At 40.9% G+C, this 19935-nt stretch overlaps 1 protein-coding gene across 3 annotated transcripts in view; it reads right to left on the reverse strand.

The window, feature by feature from the left end:
- Positions 1–19935, reverse strand: part of macrod2 (mono-ADP ribosylhydrolase 2) — a 511048-nt gene that overhangs the window by 72454 nt on the left and 418659 nt on the right. For all 3 annotated transcript variants that reach the window (XM_088086648.1, XM_042501834.2, XM_042501833.2), the window contains exon 9: positions 7220–7298. In XM_088086648.1, coding sequence (XP_087942774.1) covers positions 7220–7298 — 79 coding nt within the window. The remainder of the gene's footprint in view (positions 1–7219; positions 7299–19935) is intronic.

Genomic DNA, 19935 nt, shown 5'->3' on the forward strand with positions numbered 1-19935 from the left:
TTATTACACCAAATGACTGTGTATGTGGGTGTGGGTTTCGGGGGGTCACATTCATGAAACATCCTTTTTCAATTAAACCTATACTGGTAGGCTCAGCATAAATGACACAAAACCTCCCATTTCCTCAAATTACATGACTGCAGGCTGGGGTGGACAACTTTAAAAGAAATCCCTTTGATTTTCTCTTCTTTTCTCTATACGTCTATTGTGTGAGACAGACTGTGTGAACCAAAGGTGTTTCTGGGTGGATGAGTTGAGCTGCACAGTGGGAGATGAGAGGGAACCGTTGGATGCTGCTTCAGGAGAAACTGCAGTGCAAGAGACGGGGAGAGAGGGAACTGTGGCTGCCTGCTCGCAGATCCCGGCTCCCATCATACAAACACACTCAGATCTCAGCATGCCTCAACATTCTTTGAGTCAAGCCACTATATATAAATACATATGTACAGTAGTATGTGTGAGCTTGCGTTTTAATATGCACGCTCAGATGTGTTTGGGCACATACATGACTGTGGGTGTATGGCTGTGCAGGAGTCTGAGCAATGATTGCGCTTTGGTTAACAAGCAAAGGCAAGCCTTAGCTTTGATGAAAGGCTGTTGTCATCTGTTCTGTAGAAGTGTAACCATCAGAGCTCCCAGTGGATCCAGCGACAGACTTTTCTTTTGTATAACACTGAATAAAAGGGTACAGTGCATTAATCTAACCCTGCTTGGGGAAACAAAGCACAGCCCGCTGATACAGTATAACAATAGTGCAAGAATGGAAACATGCGGTGTCTCAGCAACTGCCACATGCTATAACATTATTACCACTGCTCAACACTGCTGTCACCACAGGAAATGTATGTGACTTAGTCTTGGATAACAGTATGTGACACCTTTATTTCTTTCCATCTAGGGGTAAACACGACACAACCGTGCGGTTAGATTCACATGTGGGATTCTTGCTCGATGGCTTTCTTGATCTTTACATAAACCAAAGCTATTATATGAAACAGATGAGAAACTTAAAACTGTTCAATAGTTTGACATTTTAGGGGAAAGTGCTCATTTGCTGTCTTTCCGAGGCTTAGATGAAAGGATCAATGCCACTCTCATTTCTGTGCGCTAAATATGAAACTAGAGCATCAGTAGCTCAAAAGCTTACTAATTAACTTTACATAGTCTGGCTTCTCCACTGGTTGCCTGGCAACCTTTCAGGAATGACAAAAATCCAGGAAGTCACTGCTCCCGGCCAAGAAATGGTCCAACACATCAAACCCTGTAAAACTACAACTGTTTTTTCTCTTTGGTTTATGTGTGGATTATACAAACTATATAATGCAGTAGACCAGGCTGCGCCCCCTTTGTCATGAAGCGGGTTAATCAAGGCTCTCACACAGAGAACTAGAGTCATACCTTTGATAACTTTAGATTTGACTTGCAACGGGACTTGGTTTTCAAGACCAATAACTCGTGACTTCAGTTTAACTTGAGCCTTTTGACCTGAAAATACTTGACACCTTCCCCCAAGTCCAAAGATTAAAAAGTATTTTATTCAAAATCCATTCATGCTATTCAATCCCTACACGTCGACACTTTATTTCCCAGATGATCCGCTTTGCTTGCACCAATCCGGTAACACCTAGTCAAGTTGCCATGAATAGCTAGCATTACGTTACTAAGCACCAGCTGAAGTAAATTATGCCAGGGACTATTTTGTTCAAAAAATGACTAGTAGATTGAAAATATGTGGGCTCAAAATCACAAGTGGAGACAGAAGAAACTCAGCCTCCATTCAACATTTAAAGTTGCACAAAGAACAGTTAAATCACTAACAGTTATTTAATTGCACTGTGGCAATTCAACAGTTGAATAACATTTTAACAAACATCCTTTAAAAAAAAATGACATTACATTTGTTTATGAGTGCATTATGACTTGTGTAGGACTTAAAACTCAAAATTTGCATTGACTTGGGACTTGAGTGCAAAGACTTGAGACTTACTCGTTACGTGCAAAACAACTTTATCGCACCTCTGCTATCACATGAGATTTGAAGCACACACGCAATACTGAAATTTTCACTGTCAGTGAGTTAAATGGCTACATGATGCTGGTGACAGTACACACTGATGGATAGCTCATGTGAGCTTGAGCGGGAGGCTGCTGCAGTAATGTCGTATGGTACAGCAGCATCAGACTGTCGTCTCCTACAAAAGCAGCTTGTAGAACAGACAGTTGGCTATTAACAAGTCGCTTATTTACAGAAAACATTGAGCCTCATGAGAACCGGTGATTAGATCAAATATGTGTACACGTCAAGATAAGCAATCCTGACACTGTGTTGGATATTGATCCACTTGGACGGGGGAAGACTGAAGTGGCATGACACCCATCAACCTTCTTTCATGAAGGTATAATGAATGCTCAGGCAAGGTCACAAAACAATTATTAGACATGTCTATGAAACAAAAGTTAGCTTAACAATAAATAAATACAAACTTGTCAAAATTATAATACAAAAACCTCAAATTGACATCTATAGGATCTCAGGCTTTCTATCCCCCTTTCTATCCCTGTTTGGTCTCTATAACATGAATTAGTGAGCTCTATAGGTGTTTTCAGGCATTTTTTTTGTTTTCATTTCTGACAGAGCCAGTGTAGCTGCTTCTCTCTGCTTCAAGTCTTTATGCTAAGCTAAGCAAACTGTCTAGTAGTGCTATTGATCCTTACATCTAACTCTTGGAAAGACATATTGACTTCATCAAATTCTTGACAAGCAAGTGAGAGAACTATTCCTCCAAGTTACTTTTTTTTTACTCACATATTGGCTTAGCTTGCCATTATGTGAGCGATGGTTAGGACACAGTTGGCTTCAAAGTTTGAAACTGTTCAAGCAAATTCAAACTCTCTATATTATGAAAAAGTAACCAGCCAATGCTCTATATGCTGACAAGCCAGAAGCAGGATGTCATTGGTACATTTTCTACATGTCTATGATTTATACACATACATGTGACATGTTCACATATGATAAGCTAAACCAAATCCTCATGTCTGCCAAAGCTGACTGACTCACTCTGGGCCACTGCGTTTTTTGACAATCACATCACTAACACACCATGGTCTCCTTATTTCCCGGCACCAAGGGAGGGCCCCCCGACGGCAACACAGACGTCATTTACACCCCTCTCAGGGTTGCTGTAGCACTTCATATCCTCTGTCCATGTATAATGTGTAGGATAGAAGTGTGTGCATATCACAGCTTTACTTCTTCCAAAGCAGTGGGGGGTGTGTGGGTTGTAGGGCTGGGACTATGGAGTGTATTAAGAGCCATGTAAACAAATGTCAATTGGAAAGTCAGTGAGACAGTTGGGGAGAATGCAGCAGCCCCTGCAGATCTGTGGGCTGTGTTAATATTGTCAGCACCGTGGCTGATTGAGGAGAAGAAGAGATGGAGCCCAGCTTGTGGGCAGCCACCCGGATCATATTAGTGAAGAAGTGTACCCAGAATCAATTTCAACATGCTTTTACTCTCTACAACCACAGCTGCCTGACTGCTTCCATGCTCGCAAATAATGCGTGCCAAGGCAAGCATGTGGTCAATCACGATCTATGAACCAATCTGAATGCTTAATAGAATCATGTCACATGATTGCACTGCACTGATTAATGTCTGTCAATTTATGTTTATACTTTCTAAAAAAATAAATAAATAAATAAATAAAAAGACAACCTAAAAATACAACCACGGTAATTCCTTGACATTTTCTGGCTGCTGTTTCTAGGTGGGTGTATGATTACTTCAAATGACTCAAACACTGATGGTCCGCTTAACCAGATAGCGAGGTTGTCATGGCACCTTTGAGATGTATACAGTTTATGGCTTTTCAATGTAATGAATAGGTCATTATATCACGGGTTATGAGCTCAGTTGGTGAGGTGGGTAATGGATGGTGAATGGTACCACAGAGGCAACAGCTTTATGTATAGTTGCTGTGTGCATTGGCTCGTTAGTCTATTTGCATATTTCAGTGTGTTTGAGAGGCTTCTTTTACAAAGCTTATGACTCCGCAAGCTGGTATACATTAAAAACACCTTGCTTGATATAGGTATTCATATATTTGGGCCAGAGTCATGTTGCTAAGGTTTCAAAGGGTTAAGCCCTAATAAATTTTAAATTGATTAATTATATAAAAATTCTCCCCTGTACAGATGTAATACATGGAGAAATTAGCTATAAAGACCAAAACCAGACTGTAAACATGTTTATCTCTGCTGTAGAGGCAGTTATTTCAACATGGGAGTCTATGGAGGTGGACTCACTTTTGGACTCAAGTGACCATTTAAGGAACTGCCATTTTTTGCACTTTGATGTTGGCAGACAGCTGCAGTAGGGCTGCTTTATTTCCTACAATCAAATGTCTGTTTACAATTCGATTATGATCAAATTTAGGATATTGACTGACGGTCCCATTACTCATAAAACAGAAGCTCCTCTGATAAACAATCGGCATAAATTTGTTTTAATGTTTCACCCTGATATCAGTTTTCTAATATTCAATACTCAGGTAGGTGAAACTTCCTGTTGTATATGAATGTGTTTGTGCATGGTGGCTGATGTGCTTGTGCGCTGGTCTGTATGAGTATTCTTGTCAGCGCGGGCTATTTTTCAGTTTCCTCCTTCTGCCGAGATGTAACCATATTTTGGCTCTCTCATAGTGACAGCTTGTGGGAATGCACATTGTAATAAAGCAATTTCCTGTATGCAAATGTCCTGTTTACATGTTCCTGCTCCAGTCATTGTCACTTGACAGATTGCTTGAATATGAGGAAAGCAGCTATACAATGAAAAATGAGAATAGTAAAACTTCAATAAAAAATCTATTGTGCTCATTCTCAGCTTGAGACATGGTTGAAACTGATGTCACAGGGACGATCTTGAGTTTCACATGGCCACACATACAAATTACAGAGGGATCAAGGCCACTATTCACAACAGCTCTTTAACAGCTTGCTGATAGAGGAGGCAGCGAGAAGCCTCTCTGTGATATGATGAGGAAGACTGATAGAAAGTGGAGGGATGAGGTAATGGGCTTGTGGCACGGGAACGAGGAGACTTGTAAGTGAGAATGAGTGCGGAAGAGAGAGAATATGGGGGATCGATGTGACAGAGGGTTATTAAAAGCGGTAGCATGTTGCAGGAGACAGGATGGTCTCAAGCCTCTGTGTGATGCAGTCAGCGTTGCCGCAAGATCTACCTGACTGTCTGTCTCTAGCAGTGAGGATGATGGGATGTTCAGAAAGCGTATGAGCACACCTGCAGAGCTAATTCACAGCCTCTGATTCACTACTGCCACTCCGTGCGGGCTAAATGTAAGTCTTTTCACACTACAGGGTTATGCATTCCCTACATGGTGCAATCATACCAATCAGCATTTCTTTCTTTAAAGCACACCTACTGTTAAACTCATCTACGTGGTGCAGCCGGGATGGATAAAATATACAAATTCACTCCCTTGCTTGAGCGTCGAGTCTACAATCACGGCACCAGTAATTATGTTATCTTTGAATCATCCTCGTGGAACATCTTAAACGAGCTGTTGTTTTCATAGAGAGGATGGTGAAAGCTTTGAACAAGCACACAAGGTGAAAGACTGGAGCAGGTGTGGGTGTAGGTGGTTAAAAAAAAACATGTTTGCCTCTCTCCAGACTATGACCCTTAGTGGGAATGTCACACTCATTTAACCAGTTGGTCTATAATGGAATTAATATCCTCTCTATCCCACACATACACACAGAGCAATGATAAAGGTGGCTCTGACCCCAGAGGTCAAAGAGCATGTGACAGGTGAGACACTGTGATGAGGGAAAACACTCGGGCGGGCATCATGGTGCATGCTCTGGTAGACTTCTGGAACGACCCCACATTTAATTAAAGACTGACCTCTGCCTCCCTCATCAGCAACTCATTGTGTGATGGTAAACAATAGTTTTTGAGGAGTTATCTTCTAATAATGTAGCTCTCTAGAACTTTTCTGATTTCCCTCAGTGGCACGCACAGAGCCTGTTGTTTTGTCTCCTCTCTGTTCCCAGTCGTGTAGAGAGATATAGGGCATTTATCCGCTGACAGCACTTGTAAATGGCGAGAGTGATAACTGGAGAACAACAGCTCCAGATTCTCATCTCAGAGCACTAATATGATGAGACGGGTGCTGGGTGTACGGGGGCAGGCATTATAATTAAGGTCTCTCCCCAGAATGTAATCTTTCAGGGTAGAGCCTGGGCGGGGAGCGGTACAGATGACGGGGAGCGCAGGGGGAACAAAACACTCTCCATCTGGGAGCAGCGAGATGAAGGCCTGAGAGCCGGTATTCCGTTGGGGAGGTGGGGAGGGGAAAGTGAGGTAAATGGGAGGTAATGCTAGGCTGGTGAAGCCAGCCAGCCTCCTTCAGCTCCCCAGCTATTAAACTCAATTCTCCGTGGAGCCCCCATCAGAGCTGGTGACTGCTCCCAGCCCCCCAAAAAACATGATGGTGTGAAAAGGGGGGAGGGAGTTGAGATAGACACAGAAAAGAAAGTGGAAGTAGAAGTTAATGGATGTTTGTTTATTTCACATATAGAACTGAGGATCAGTAACCAAGGACAATCAGTAGTTGCTATGCATCCCTGAATTTTTTAGCTCTTTGCAGGAGACATTTACTGCTGTGGACTGTTATTACAGTCAATCAAATCTGACATTAAGTCTCATCAGAATATCAACAATTATGTAAATTATCAGCTTGCTGGTTCACTGACAAGAAGTCTAACTATTCTAATCCTATTAAAGCAATCCATAGAAAACCTGACATTTGTTTTACCAGCTGTCAGCATAAATTCCCACAGTTAATCTCTGAAAATGGCCATGCGGGCGCATTGACTTTGTTTGCATTTGAAGATGTCACCCAAACCTGACAGGTCCTTACACTACTGCCTCTAGAAACAACATATCTCTGACTACAGATGTTTTCTAGGATAAACAAGGTGGCAAAGCTGCCTCGCTCCATACAGATGGTCAATTAGGTAGGTGGTGACATTGTGTTTTACACACAATCTGCAAAAGGAGGCCTTGGAAAAACACAGCATATAAATCATTCATCTACCCATTAGTTCAACTCAAGATAGCAAAAATAGAAGAAATGTAATGATTTGTTTTTACTGATATGCAGTCCAAGCAACTGCAGGTAAACACACATACCTGGAAAAATGACAGACATTTTCTTCTTGTAGATGGCAAAGTCAGTCTCGAGGAAGACACAGAAAATGACCCGTGTGATCTGCATAGAAAGAAAAAGAGATAGAGGAACAAAAAGTGTTATTGCAAAAAAGTCTCTCTGGTAAATTTTGTGACAGAAAAACTAACTGGACACGTTTAGATCTGATGATAGTCTGCACCACAATCTGAGCCATTCAGAAATCTAATTAGTTACCCTCCCTATCAGGACCACCCAAACAAGACCCTCCGAGACAGCTTTTAGAGAATATTACAGCACATTACATCAGAATAAGTATTATTGAATGGGTGCACTATCTGAGCAGAGCAATACAGCTCAGTATCAAACAAAGCGCAACGACACAAAATTGCAACATTAAAGATGAGCAATGGAAAATGTGCTCATCCGGATTGAAAATTACAAAATAGAATAGCAAATCAAGTATTTTTCTCTACAATTAAGGACCTTAAAGACATCATCAAATGTTGAAAAGAAAAACAACATGAAATAAAATTTGATATAAAAACCTTTTGTAAAATTGAAAACCTGTAACAGAAAACAAGAAATTGACTTATTTTCAATGTCAATGAAATGTAACAAAAAAAACCCCCAAACAATACAGACATCTAAAAATATGTTGCTAGGTTGTTTACCATTTGAAATTAAACTTAACAGCTCCTAAAAAAACAAGGAGTTGTGTAACAGCAACTAACTAACTACAGTTATTATCTAAATGTTTATATTTGTTACAGACAGATGCAGAGGTGACAGGTTCACCTTTTTTTAACAGTGTTGAAAAGACATCTATATACAGTGTGCAATGGCTGCTATGACAACTGTCTGCTACAGTGTGTTTGTGAATAAAAGTCTATAAAACTCTGTAAAGGTGAAATCCGTTTCATTTCAGAGGCTCTGAACGCAACATAACCTCAATAGCTCAGTGGGTGCTGATGATCAATGCCAGTCACTTCTGTGTTTCCTCACTGCCTACTCAGATTTTAAACTTTCTAATCACTCAGGACGACCTGACTTTCTGTATTTGCTGCCGATGCTCCCAAACTACCAACTGTGCACTGATTCATTTGTGCATTCTTTGAAAGCTGCAGCATCACACTCCAAACACTGTTGCTCAGTGTTGGCATAATTCTTTTTTGGTACAGATAATCAGACCTAACACCATGAAAGCTTGGGTAAAATGTTGATGCAGCACAGCAAAGGCCTCCATAAGATGATGACACAGAGACAAAGGTGCTGATAACTTATTTAAGGACCCACAAGTGGTCATTTAAGCGGGAAATTGGATGACTCCCCAACAAAATTTGTTTTTTGACAAACTGTAGTTGTTATATGGTTATATTTATGATTATATTGTATGTTGAAAATATATCTGGAAAAAAAAATTGAAAACTTTATTTACATATCATTACATAAATGCTGCATCCTGAGTTGAGCATGGAGAGCACATTTTGACTAATATAATTATTCACCTTCCTTTTGACAATTTTTAAATATATTTTCCTTTCACTCATTGAGACTATATTTGAAGGATCTTGTCTTGCATGAAATATATACAAAGACAGTACAAAAATGGTGGCTACTGGTGAAAACATTGTTTTAACACGGTGCATCCCCCGGATGGTAAATCATCATTGGGTCATCATTGACATGAGTGAATACAGCATCAATCAGTGGTCACATGAGTTTATTTACTAGTGCGAAGTTAGTAGCCTTGATTGAGAGATGAAATCTGTGCGAAGAAGATTGGCCTTATTGCAGCAAAAGCATTAAGTTTCTTTGAGCACAAACAGAAAAAAATGGTGAGTGGTTGGTCATGTTGGTGTTGAGTTTACTGCATCCTTTTAGATTTTAATGCATTAGAGCCGCAGGATGTGTACCTAGCAACAGCACAGCACCATCCATCAGCATCTCCCAGAGGAACAGATTAAAAAGCAGAAGTTCCTCTCTGTTTGATGAGCAGAACAAAACAAAACTCCAAACACACTCACTGTCTCTCAGATTTGACATGGAGTTTATCATGACAGATTGTTACACATTATTTATTCCAACATATTTCTGTATTTTACTTTTACTTGTTGGCTCAGTAGAAATCTGATAATCATTTTGTTTTTTTACCCTCAGGACCATTATCATTCAAGTGTTCAGTTTAGTATGTAAGGGATTTACTTCCCTAAATGCCAAAGAGGATGATGAAGTTTCTTTCAGTTTGTGTGTTGCAAATCAAACTATAAACATGGGGTCTACACTGATGGATCATAAAATGTAAAGATACCCACCGGCCATGTACACTTTCCATACTGTAACATTAAGTCTAAAGTGAGTCATACGTGGAGCTTTTAAAAGATTGCAGTGAAAGAGGTCACCTCTCACTTTCACTCTTCTCCAGTGGAGTCTTAGATGTGCAGGCATCAGTCACAGTCACAGAGATGCATTACACACTGCAGCAGTAGATAATCGCTTGACTGAATAATGGCAATTTTACACAACAGCCATAATGGTGGCTATCCGTCCCCCCGTCCTCCTCCATGCAGGATGGTGATGTTATGGTGGAAAAAAGGGAGCTCACTAGCTTCACCCCCATTCCTGACCCTGCCTAACACAAGGATCTGATTCAAAGAGGCACCCTTCTGGTGCTCATACAGACATATGACTATTAATAGTTTATGATCCACGCTTTGGAGTAAATGTTAGGAGCTGCATCCAGGATGGTAACATTTTATTTTGCTCAAATTCTTGGAGAAGGGGGCTTTGTTCATAAAATGTAGACTCACTTTCTCAACCCCTCAACCCCGACAGAAAATGAAAGAAAGCTTTAAGTCTCCTTTGAAGTCATGGGCTCGCTGACAAACAGATTGTGAGAAAAGTGATAATACGCCAAGATAGTGCATACCACTGGGAGCTGGAAGGCCACAGGACAGCAGCTCCCCAGGAATTTCCATTACTCTTTTATGGAGCTCTATTCTAAAACTGACTGCCCACTGTGAAACAGGATGAATCATGAATTCATGCCTTGGAACACACAGAAATACCGATGCACGCATTCATGCACACACACACACACACACACACACACACACACACACACACACACACCATCAACGTTGATTACATTTCTCTTATGTTACGTTTGATGTGATAAAAGAAAAAAGAAATATTACCCCGAGTTAACAACTTGTGCTGAAACAAAACAAAACAGAAAATCTTAGTATCCGTGTCATGTAGACTCTTCTCTCCCTCTTCCTCTCTGTCAGTCTCTTTGTGTAGTTTCTGTTACAGCATGTTCACACTCTGCAGAAGGCTTGGGCAACTTCTTTTATTCCACAGATCAGAAACACATCGTATGGTCTTTGACAGATATCAGCCAGATCAGGATGCCAAATAAAAACCAGAAATGCAAGTGTAGAGCATTGACATTCTGTCTATATCCAAACAAACGCTGCTGGCCAAGGCTTCTGAAAGGTAAAAATGAATCAAATGTACCAGAGAAGGTGATCTGCGACATTTTCTTTGTAAAACTAAATTCCAACAGTCTGTGCTTAAAAAAGCTTGTTCTTTTAAAGTCAACCGGCGACGGCTTATCTTCTGCATGCACACTCACAGTGTTGTATAGTCATAGATGAAGAATCTGAGAGTAGTTTGAGAGCTTTTCTCTGAATAGCAGTCTGAACCAAAATCGCACACACACACAAGACGTTTTTAATCACTTTAAAACACAGTGTGTTTGTTATCATGTGGATTAGTGATGACACACAAACTCACTACATTCATGCCTGCTGTATATTTATGATTATGCATACAAGAGAAAAGATGATACAAAAAAAATGGATTTATACTGTATGAGTGTAATCATATAAATGAGCACCACAGGATATAAAAACGTACTCTTTTGGCCAATTAGCGTGAAAGTGAGCATGATTTAAATGAGCACTGCGGAACAGAAAATATTACTAAATACTTTATTTGAGATTTGAGATTCTGGAAAAGACATCCAATATTTTGGTCTGAGGCTGCGAGGTGTGTGTATGATCGTTTCTGAGTGTGTTGAGCGTGCACCCCGCAGCCGCCAAGGTTGAAAAAGTTAATGGAAGACTAATTAGAAAGCTGGGATCACTGCATGCAAGCCTGCCTAGTCATTACTCATCCCTGATTGGAGGGCCGTTGCCAAAGGGTGAGCACAATATGATTGGGTCCCCTGGTTGCATATGAGAGGGATGGTCGTCCTGACAGAAATGTGTTCTGCACAATAAGGTGCAAGACGGTGTAGTTGGCATGACCTGTCACTCTTTGAGACCAAGCCAACTCAGGGAAAAGCTGAGAGTTCAATGAGCTTTTGAGGAAAAACAGTGTTTCCTCTAAAAAGGAATATTAAAATGTATAACCTGCAATTCAAGACTTTAAAAAAAAACTTAAATCAGAATCTGAATCGCCCTGATGCCAACATAGAGAATTATCCAGGTAGGAATAAGTACAAGCACAAGTAAATAAAAATAAAATGTAAAAATAGAAATATAGTAAAAGTAAACAATTAACACAATAAGTTAATATTTAAATATTCTAAAAACAATAAAGCAAAGTAATACTTCTTGCCTCAATTGGTAGTTTATTTGTGTTATTGACTTTGTTGACTCTGAACTAACCCTTTAAAACACACACAAAATAACACAAACAAACTAACTGATTGAAGCAGCGGTAGACCAGCAGCTCCAGTGTTCAGTGAGGTAAAATGACTGTTTTTGTCAGTGGAGTCTGGCTCTGAAGAGAGCATAGATAAGTGTTACTTTTAGTTTAGTTCCCTGTCAGAGAGGGCTGTCTGTTTGGAAAGTACTGAGCATACTACTGCATAAGACTTGGAGCATATTGCACGAGTTGTGCTCCCCAGTAACTCCTCAAGAAATTTCTCATTTTCTGAGTATTCGTTCATTGAGAAAGCATGCGAGTGAAATAAAGTTTTCCTCAAAATTCAGTTTAACACTGTGAGAGTAATTAGTATACAAATATGTCCAATTATTTCATCCCTAATGAGTCCTAGAAAATATGTGAAAACTTGAAGCTGCTGAGGCTCTCAGGAAGTTTCTATCAGACAGTAACAATGTTCGTTCATGATGCAGACGTTATTTGTTAACATGCTGTACTGTGGAATATTTAATGAGACAGGTAAGATATCTTATATCAATCATTTAATTTAAACACTCTGGTAGAACACATTGTTCATCTAGACTAATCAGTTCAAAACCAATGCCTCTTAGTTGATATTGAGTTCTGCATATACCATAAGATGAGACTAATTAAAATGATATTGCCAGGGGTGCAAACTACGCCTTTGCAGCTCATTTGCATGGCACGTGAAATGCAGAACAACAAGATTTGGGATCGGCTGGTTATGTCAGTTTGCTGCAGATGTATGTGCCATGGTGTTAATGATTAGCATGAAACATTATGAATGCGTCCTTTATCCACATTTTGTATTTCATGAAATACTGCATGTGATTTTTAATTTGTGTGTATCTGTGGCTCCTCATTTTGGTGCAGGGCTCACCAGGTGCCCCAGACTCCTATTGGCTGGCTGACAGATGAGCTGTCATAGCTGGCCACCCATGCCCATAATTACATTGGGGGCACTGCCAGCAGAATCTGACGTGCAGGCACAACGCACGCACTTTTGCTACTTGCATTTCCTTCTTGATTCTGTCACAAACAATAATAGGGACAGGTTGCCCTAGCATGTCTGTTCCAGCTGGAGCCCAAACCCAAGGGAGAACTGTGTCTATGTGTCCTGCACTGCCTCGTTACCGAGGCAGCGGCTCATGCAGGATCCTGAATGGCTGCATCCAGATGGACAACAGCGACAGGAGACTGATAGACAAAATTAACACTGGCTCTATTCATTCATTCGCTTTATTTGCTTATGACCAAGGTCGAAGTGAGTAAACACCAGCATGCAGTGAATGGAAGGAAACCTGGGCACATCACCAATCCATCTCAGTGGCTGAACATAATGAACTGTATGTATCATGCATTCCCACATACATACATATTGTGCTTGTTTTGTTTAGGATTTATTCATCTCTGACATGAAATATATGACATACTGTGTTGTGCATGTGATCATACACTGATAGTACATTGTCATTGTTCTAGACAGATTGAATAATTCCAGTGAATTATTCCTGAGCCAGAAATATCTCCCCATAAAACACAACCTTCTATCTGCATCATCAAAGCCACAATCAGTGAGTGGCCGTCTCCTTTGTTGTCAGCAGCGCTGGATTGGATAGAGGGTTCACATTGAGGCAGGTGGACCATATCCAGGCCCTATTACTGATGTAATTACACACACCTGCGTCCCCCCTCACCACTAGAACACACAGCCTGCATCTCGGAAAAACTCTGACAGACATCTATTGTCAGAGCTGTGTAAACACTCATACACACATAAACATTCCCAGATCCTTCGTGACCATGACAGCACAACCACCCAGTCCACGTTCTTCTGCTTAAAACCTGCTCGCTACTGTGACATACCTCGTGTCCACCGCCTTTACCAGCGGTGGGGATTATGTCTGTGGCAGGGATGACAGCTGCAGCCAAAGCACTGGCACTGACTACTCGGGTGAAGCTGTGAGCAGCTCCTCCATTTGACTTTGATTGACCCTGTCTGCCGGGAGAGCTGCAGCTCCACCTGCAGCAAGCTGGTGAATTATCATTTCAAAGAAGTGCCCAGAAAAGGTTATCCCTTTGAACAAAACGCCTCCATCCATACATCAAAGGAGAAGCCTGACATTGGGCTTTGAGAAGGCATGGTTACGACCAAAGCCTGGAAGAAAGTGCTGAGCTCAAGTTCTTACTTTCTGAAGCTATATCACGATAAGGGCTGTAGGATAGTCAATGGAGTCAACTTAATATTGCTAAACAGACGACAGATTTGGTAAATGCTTATGTACACAATTATGCATGAGTGCTCAGAACAGTGTGACTAAGTAGAAGTGATAACATTCTGGTAAGCTGCCTGGTTATTTCATCAGTGTAAAACATCACTGTGCTGCTTCTAAGGCTGTACAGCAGTGCAGAATATAAAACATTTTGACAGCAAAATGCTGTCTTGCTAGATTTGAAAAAATCCGGAAGATAATATATCAGCAATTTGTATGTTAATTCAACAAATGCTGCGTGTGCCTCACATTTTTCACACATTAGAGCTGAACAAATAGTTCCTACTACTGTATTATTCAGGCTTTATTGCTGCATGGTACTGTAGACAAAAATTGGAGTACAGCATGCTTGAGGCATTTAGCATTTTAGCTCACATTCTCAAAAATTGTTCTCTCAAAGTGAAAGAGACAGCATTTGACTTTCACAGGCTTTGAGCTGTTCCTGCCAGCTCTCGCTGCCAGCAGCAGAAGCACTGTGCTATCTGATTAAAAAAAAAAAAAAAAAAAAAGGCCAGACACAATTTCAGCGGGAAAACCTCACAATTCATTCCTTGTATTTCATTTCATATTATTTTCATAGTTAATCTGTCTGAAAGAGGACAGCAGACTTTATGGATTTTAAATTCTCCATTAAACTTTGCCAATAAGAATGCCAAACACACTGGCAGAAAATGTTCTGAAGTGACTGTTTTACCTCAGCGAGCTTGTTCCAGCAGAGTAAAGTAAAATGTCAATAATCTCCCACGGGAACAGTAACTGACATTACCTGACTGCAACTAAATGTTTAGCAGTACATAACCAATGACAGTAATAGAAATCCTTCCCCATCAGCATGAGGACCTGTAAGTACCTTAGAGGAGCTCTTAGGAAATGTCAGCACCACCAGTGCCTCCGGAGATTTTGGGTCAACAACACAAACTGCATCTTTTTGGCATGTGACCGATGGGGCAACAGACTCCAGTGACAAATGCATCAATTGATATGGACGGTCAAACAATTATAATGATGGAATACTTGTGTTGAGTCTGTAGGGAGTGGTGTGAGTGTGAAGGAGAAGGATAGGGCCATTTTCTAATCATAAAGATGAGAGGTGGTGCAGCTGCGGACGAGGTCAGAGGGGAATGATGAAGGAAGGACTAATATGAGGGCTGTATCTATGATCCATGGCTGCATTGGTAATGATCTGACCTCTGGACAGCCACTGGCCTATAACAACCTCTGCTGATGAGGCACAGCGTGTGTGTCTGTTTATGTGTGTGTGTGGGTGTGTGTGTGTGTGTGTGTGTGGAGGGACAACTCAGGATAACTTGTTCAAATGTAGGAGAAACATATATAAGTTCCAAGCTTTGTGTTGGACTCTAAAACAGAAATATAGTATTTTCTCTCTTGCTAAGAGTAGAAAAATGTTACTGCATGTTTCCTTACCTATAAGAGAACTTGCTACATGGTCAAATAGATCTAGGTCCAATACCTCAGCTATGTAATTGTCACCTTACTTCTCACTGAATGTAGAGACATGAAAAAGTCCTCCGCCTCTGGTTAAAGGTATAGAGGCGTTTCCAATAAACAGTTTGGTTAAATTCCCCACTTAAATACACTGTTTGTCTCCCTACGGTGATAAACATGTTGAATGCATTTCCTACATCGTAAAACCTTTGTTTGACTGTTCTGTTTCTACAATTTTATCCATTCGTTGCTGTTTTTTTTTTACAGCCCACCAACTGTTAAGGGGATAGTTTGGATCTTTTGAATTGAAGTTGTATGAGGTACTTATCCATAGTCAGCGTATTACATAGAGTAGGTGGCGATCAGCACACCTCCAGTTTGAAGAAACAGGCAGGAGAGCCACCACAGAAGCAACATATTTCAGCCACCTAAAAAAAAAAAAAAATCAATATTCATGTGTACGCTAAATATTTTCACCATTTTACCAGCACACAGCCCTCTCTGACAGGAAAGCTTTTCACGGCTTCAGTTTCACATCTATACTCCCGTCAAAGCAAATTTAATTTCAGCTCACTTAACACGGGAGCTGCTGGTCGTTTGTTTGTGTTATTGTGTGACTTGTGTGTCCGAACTAAACCCTTTAAACCCCAAAGTCACACAATAACACAAGCTAACTAACTGATTGAGGCAGTGGTAGACCAGCAGCTCCTGTGCTCTGTGAGCTATTATTACTATTTTTCTCAGTGGAGTCTAGTTTTCAAGACAGTGATATAACAGCGTTGGAAATTGCTGTCCGATCTCCTTCTGCATTTGGCATTAGCATGTCTCTCCGTGCTCATGGTATGTGTATGTGTCCTCGAGCACTTGCATGTAAAATTTGAGATAAGAGCATTATGGGGACGTTATCACCAAAACATTGCTCTTCAGCGCTACTAGAGGTCTACACTGGAAGTGGGGAACAAAGTACTACTTCTCAGGACCTGAACAAGGTCTAGAAACTATATTTATTGTGTATCTCAAAACTAAACTCAAATTATAACAGAAGTGGTATATGCCATTGCCCTACATTGTCTTGCAACCCTCCTCTGCATGAGTTCATCCCTCCTGTTGAGCTCTTTTAAAACAATGACTGGCCTATGACACCTTTGCTGCATTCCCAATTCCCATATTGACCACCAATAGGCAGTATTACATGTCAAATTGAAGGATTGGTGCTTGGTGCAGATGTGTCATGCTCTCTGTCTGCTCATCTGCTCTCCAGGATCACCCCGAGGCTATCCTGCTTGGTTGTCAGATCCACTCATATTTTCATTTTTCCAGTTTCTATTTAGTCAATACCTGCTCAGTCTCTAGGCTGAGGCCAATAAGAGTCATCTGAGGGAGGCCGGCGTGTGCAGCCAGGTACATCTTCTAAGCTGAACCCGTTACGCCTAGCTCATGTTGATGAAGTCATTACAAAACGTGTGTTTCTTGTCAGATGGAAACAGTTTTCACACAACAACGGCAAAGCATTTTAGGTCCATCAGGAGAGACAGAGCAGGGAGAACACCGTCTTAGACAAATGAAATCCACCGATGTGCACTGAGAAAAATAAAAGAATACAAATGTCTCCTCTCTATTTCTCAGATAAATCATTTTTGATGTTTCCCTCTCGTGTATGCAGGACCTGGAGCAGTCAATGCATGTCTCTGTGTGCTTGTTTGGCACGTCCAGCTTCTCCTTTTCAGCTGCATGTTTGCCCTGTCCGGGCCTGACTGGTTCTGAGAGGGTTTCCTGGGAGGAAATATGTGGTGTGATCCAGCCAGGTCCTCCCTGGTTTGAATGTTACACAAAAGCTGCCAGACGAATGGGAATCCAATCACAGCTCCCTATGGCAAAATTGCCTGAACTGCAGACAAGCCCGGATCTGGAGAGGCACCAGTGACCTGTAATTTATCTTACAAACATGTCCTTGTTTCTTTGGCAAAACGAATGTGCTAAGGCCGCTCGGAATAAAGCTGTGTCTTCTTCATGAGCATGCTTATGAATAAAGCCCTGTAACCCAGTCAGTACTTGAAGGTGATAATGCATATGAGTGAGAGAGAGCGTGGGCTGTGCTATCCCCTCGCTACATAGAAATGCTAATAACTTTGTCAGCTCTCTGAGGTTTAACCCACATGTGGTGTTTTGTTTTTTTTTTTTTTTCTTCCTGTGGAGGGTGATGCCAAAAGGTCAGGAAGAACACTCATTAGAAAGTACTCTGCTTCACATACACGTCTAGCTAGAGTTATTACCCCTTTGTTACTTTCATAACAGAGCCCACACAAGATGCCAACACAATTCTAGGTAGAAATATTAATATTCTTTTCTTTCTTCCAGCTCATCCACCATCTGCATTAGAGCTGGCACCGAACCCCTTGAAGAAAAGGTTCATTAAATCCCTCTTCACTTTCAAATCCAAACAGAACAATCAGCTGAGCACTACTCATTATTTCATCTCTATTGTAGAAATGAACTTATTTTTTTTCCCAGTCTACCATTTTCCACCCATATAGAAGCACACTCAAAATTTAAATCTCCTCATTAAAGAACGAAAACTACCCTGTGATGGCTAAAGTTACTGGAGGTTTCAGGTGTCTATACTTACAAGGCATTAAAAAAGGATAAAGAAATACCCCCCAAATTAAACATAGGCTATGTGAACATGTGCTACAGCAAAAAGGTGATCCTTTGCACATTAAAATGCCACAATAGCCACTGTGAGGTCGTGGCAGATTTACACACTGCTGAATAGTACAGAGGATGAGTGTAAAGGCAGGAAATAAAAAACAGAAAAACTGATCCTGAGAGCGATACCATATGGCTGTGTGGGCGACATCAAACAGGGAATCGAGCCTCAAAGCAGAGGTGCTGTTTGACATAACTTACAAAGTGGAATGAAGATCTGATCTGGACTTTGTCAGGTGTGTCAGGCAAATTTACAGCCTCGTGTTCAATGTGAATTGTAGAGAGTGCGGGGGCTATTTATTTACAGTGACAGACTGGCAGAAGGTAAAATGCTTTTTGAGGGGCTAGTGGACTGGGATTACCATGAAGTAGGAAACAGTTGAACATTACAAGACACATAAATCATGTATAAATAGAGTCAACACAGCCGAGTATTTGTTGAAAACGACACATGTTACAGGATTACTACTCAGTCATAGGACAGGAAAACAGTATAAAAACAATATCAAAAGCCAAAGTAGAGAGGCACAGATGTTGTACCTGCTTAGTAAATAAGTTCTCACAGAGAGTTCCCAAATCAGAGTCTTTGAAAGCAGTGATTAAGATAAAATTGTCTGGGTTTGGTTTCCTCTGTGTTGCTGTAACTGGCAGCAGCAGACTGACAGGAGGCGCCTGAAGGTGTTTGCTCTGGAGATGGGAGGCTGATTAGATATTGTACATGTAAGTGGCTCACAAGGTTTATAGCAGGTTCATCAACTAAAATAGAGTCAAACCAAGGAGATTTCGGTAAATGAGTTTCACCCACTGTAGTCTTTGCTTTATTTTGATGACAAACAGCTGTGTAATAGCAGATCTAGTCACTCATCAGCCCAGTTATGGGCTGTTATATTATTATGACACAATGGATATCTTTAAAGCTGGCCTTCACACACATATCTCACATCTGGATATCTATGGCCAGATGCAAACAGCTGCATAGTTTCACGACTAAAACCATGTGTTTGCACACTGAAAGAAGAATGCATATGCATTTTTTAATCAGATTTATAAAGTGGTGCATGTTTTGTTTTTATATATCTCAGTCATTGTGGAGGAGGGTACAAACCCTATTTCCAGTTAGCCATAATAAGATGTAAACACGCCTTTAAACATCTGTTTGCACACCAGTACTTGTGCCAGCTCCACCACTCTTTGACAGGTCTAATGAGTGGTGTGACGCATCGGGGACACTCTCCAACGGTGCCCGCACAGCAATCATTACGCACTGCTGTGCCTATTTGTAGCGTCTGTACCACTAATTCATCGCGTTTCTCCAAACCATCATTGCCGTAAAATCTCAATCATCATTATTATTAAATGCTAAAAGACTGATCTATGATTCATTCATTGTGCTTATGTGAAAACTGACCTTACAAGGTGCTTAATAATTGATGATAAAATTAAAGGTATTCTACACAGGACTATCTGTTACTGGCTGTGAACTTGCTTGCCAGGTAAAGTTAAACTAGAGGGTGACCCCAGATTCACTTGCATTTGGCGTTTCGCCTCGCTATATTTGCATTTTTTTTGGCACTATGTCTCTTGGATGCCTGCTGCTTACA

The sequence above is a fragment of the Plectropomus leopardus genome, chromosome 13 (assembly GCF_026936395.1).
Source record: "Plectropomus leopardus strain MGB_pleo_1.0 chromosome 13, ASM2693639v1, whole genome shotgun sequence".
Lineage (NCBI taxonomy): Eukaryota > Metazoa > Chordata > Actinopteri > Perciformes > Serranidae > Plectropomus > Plectropomus leopardus.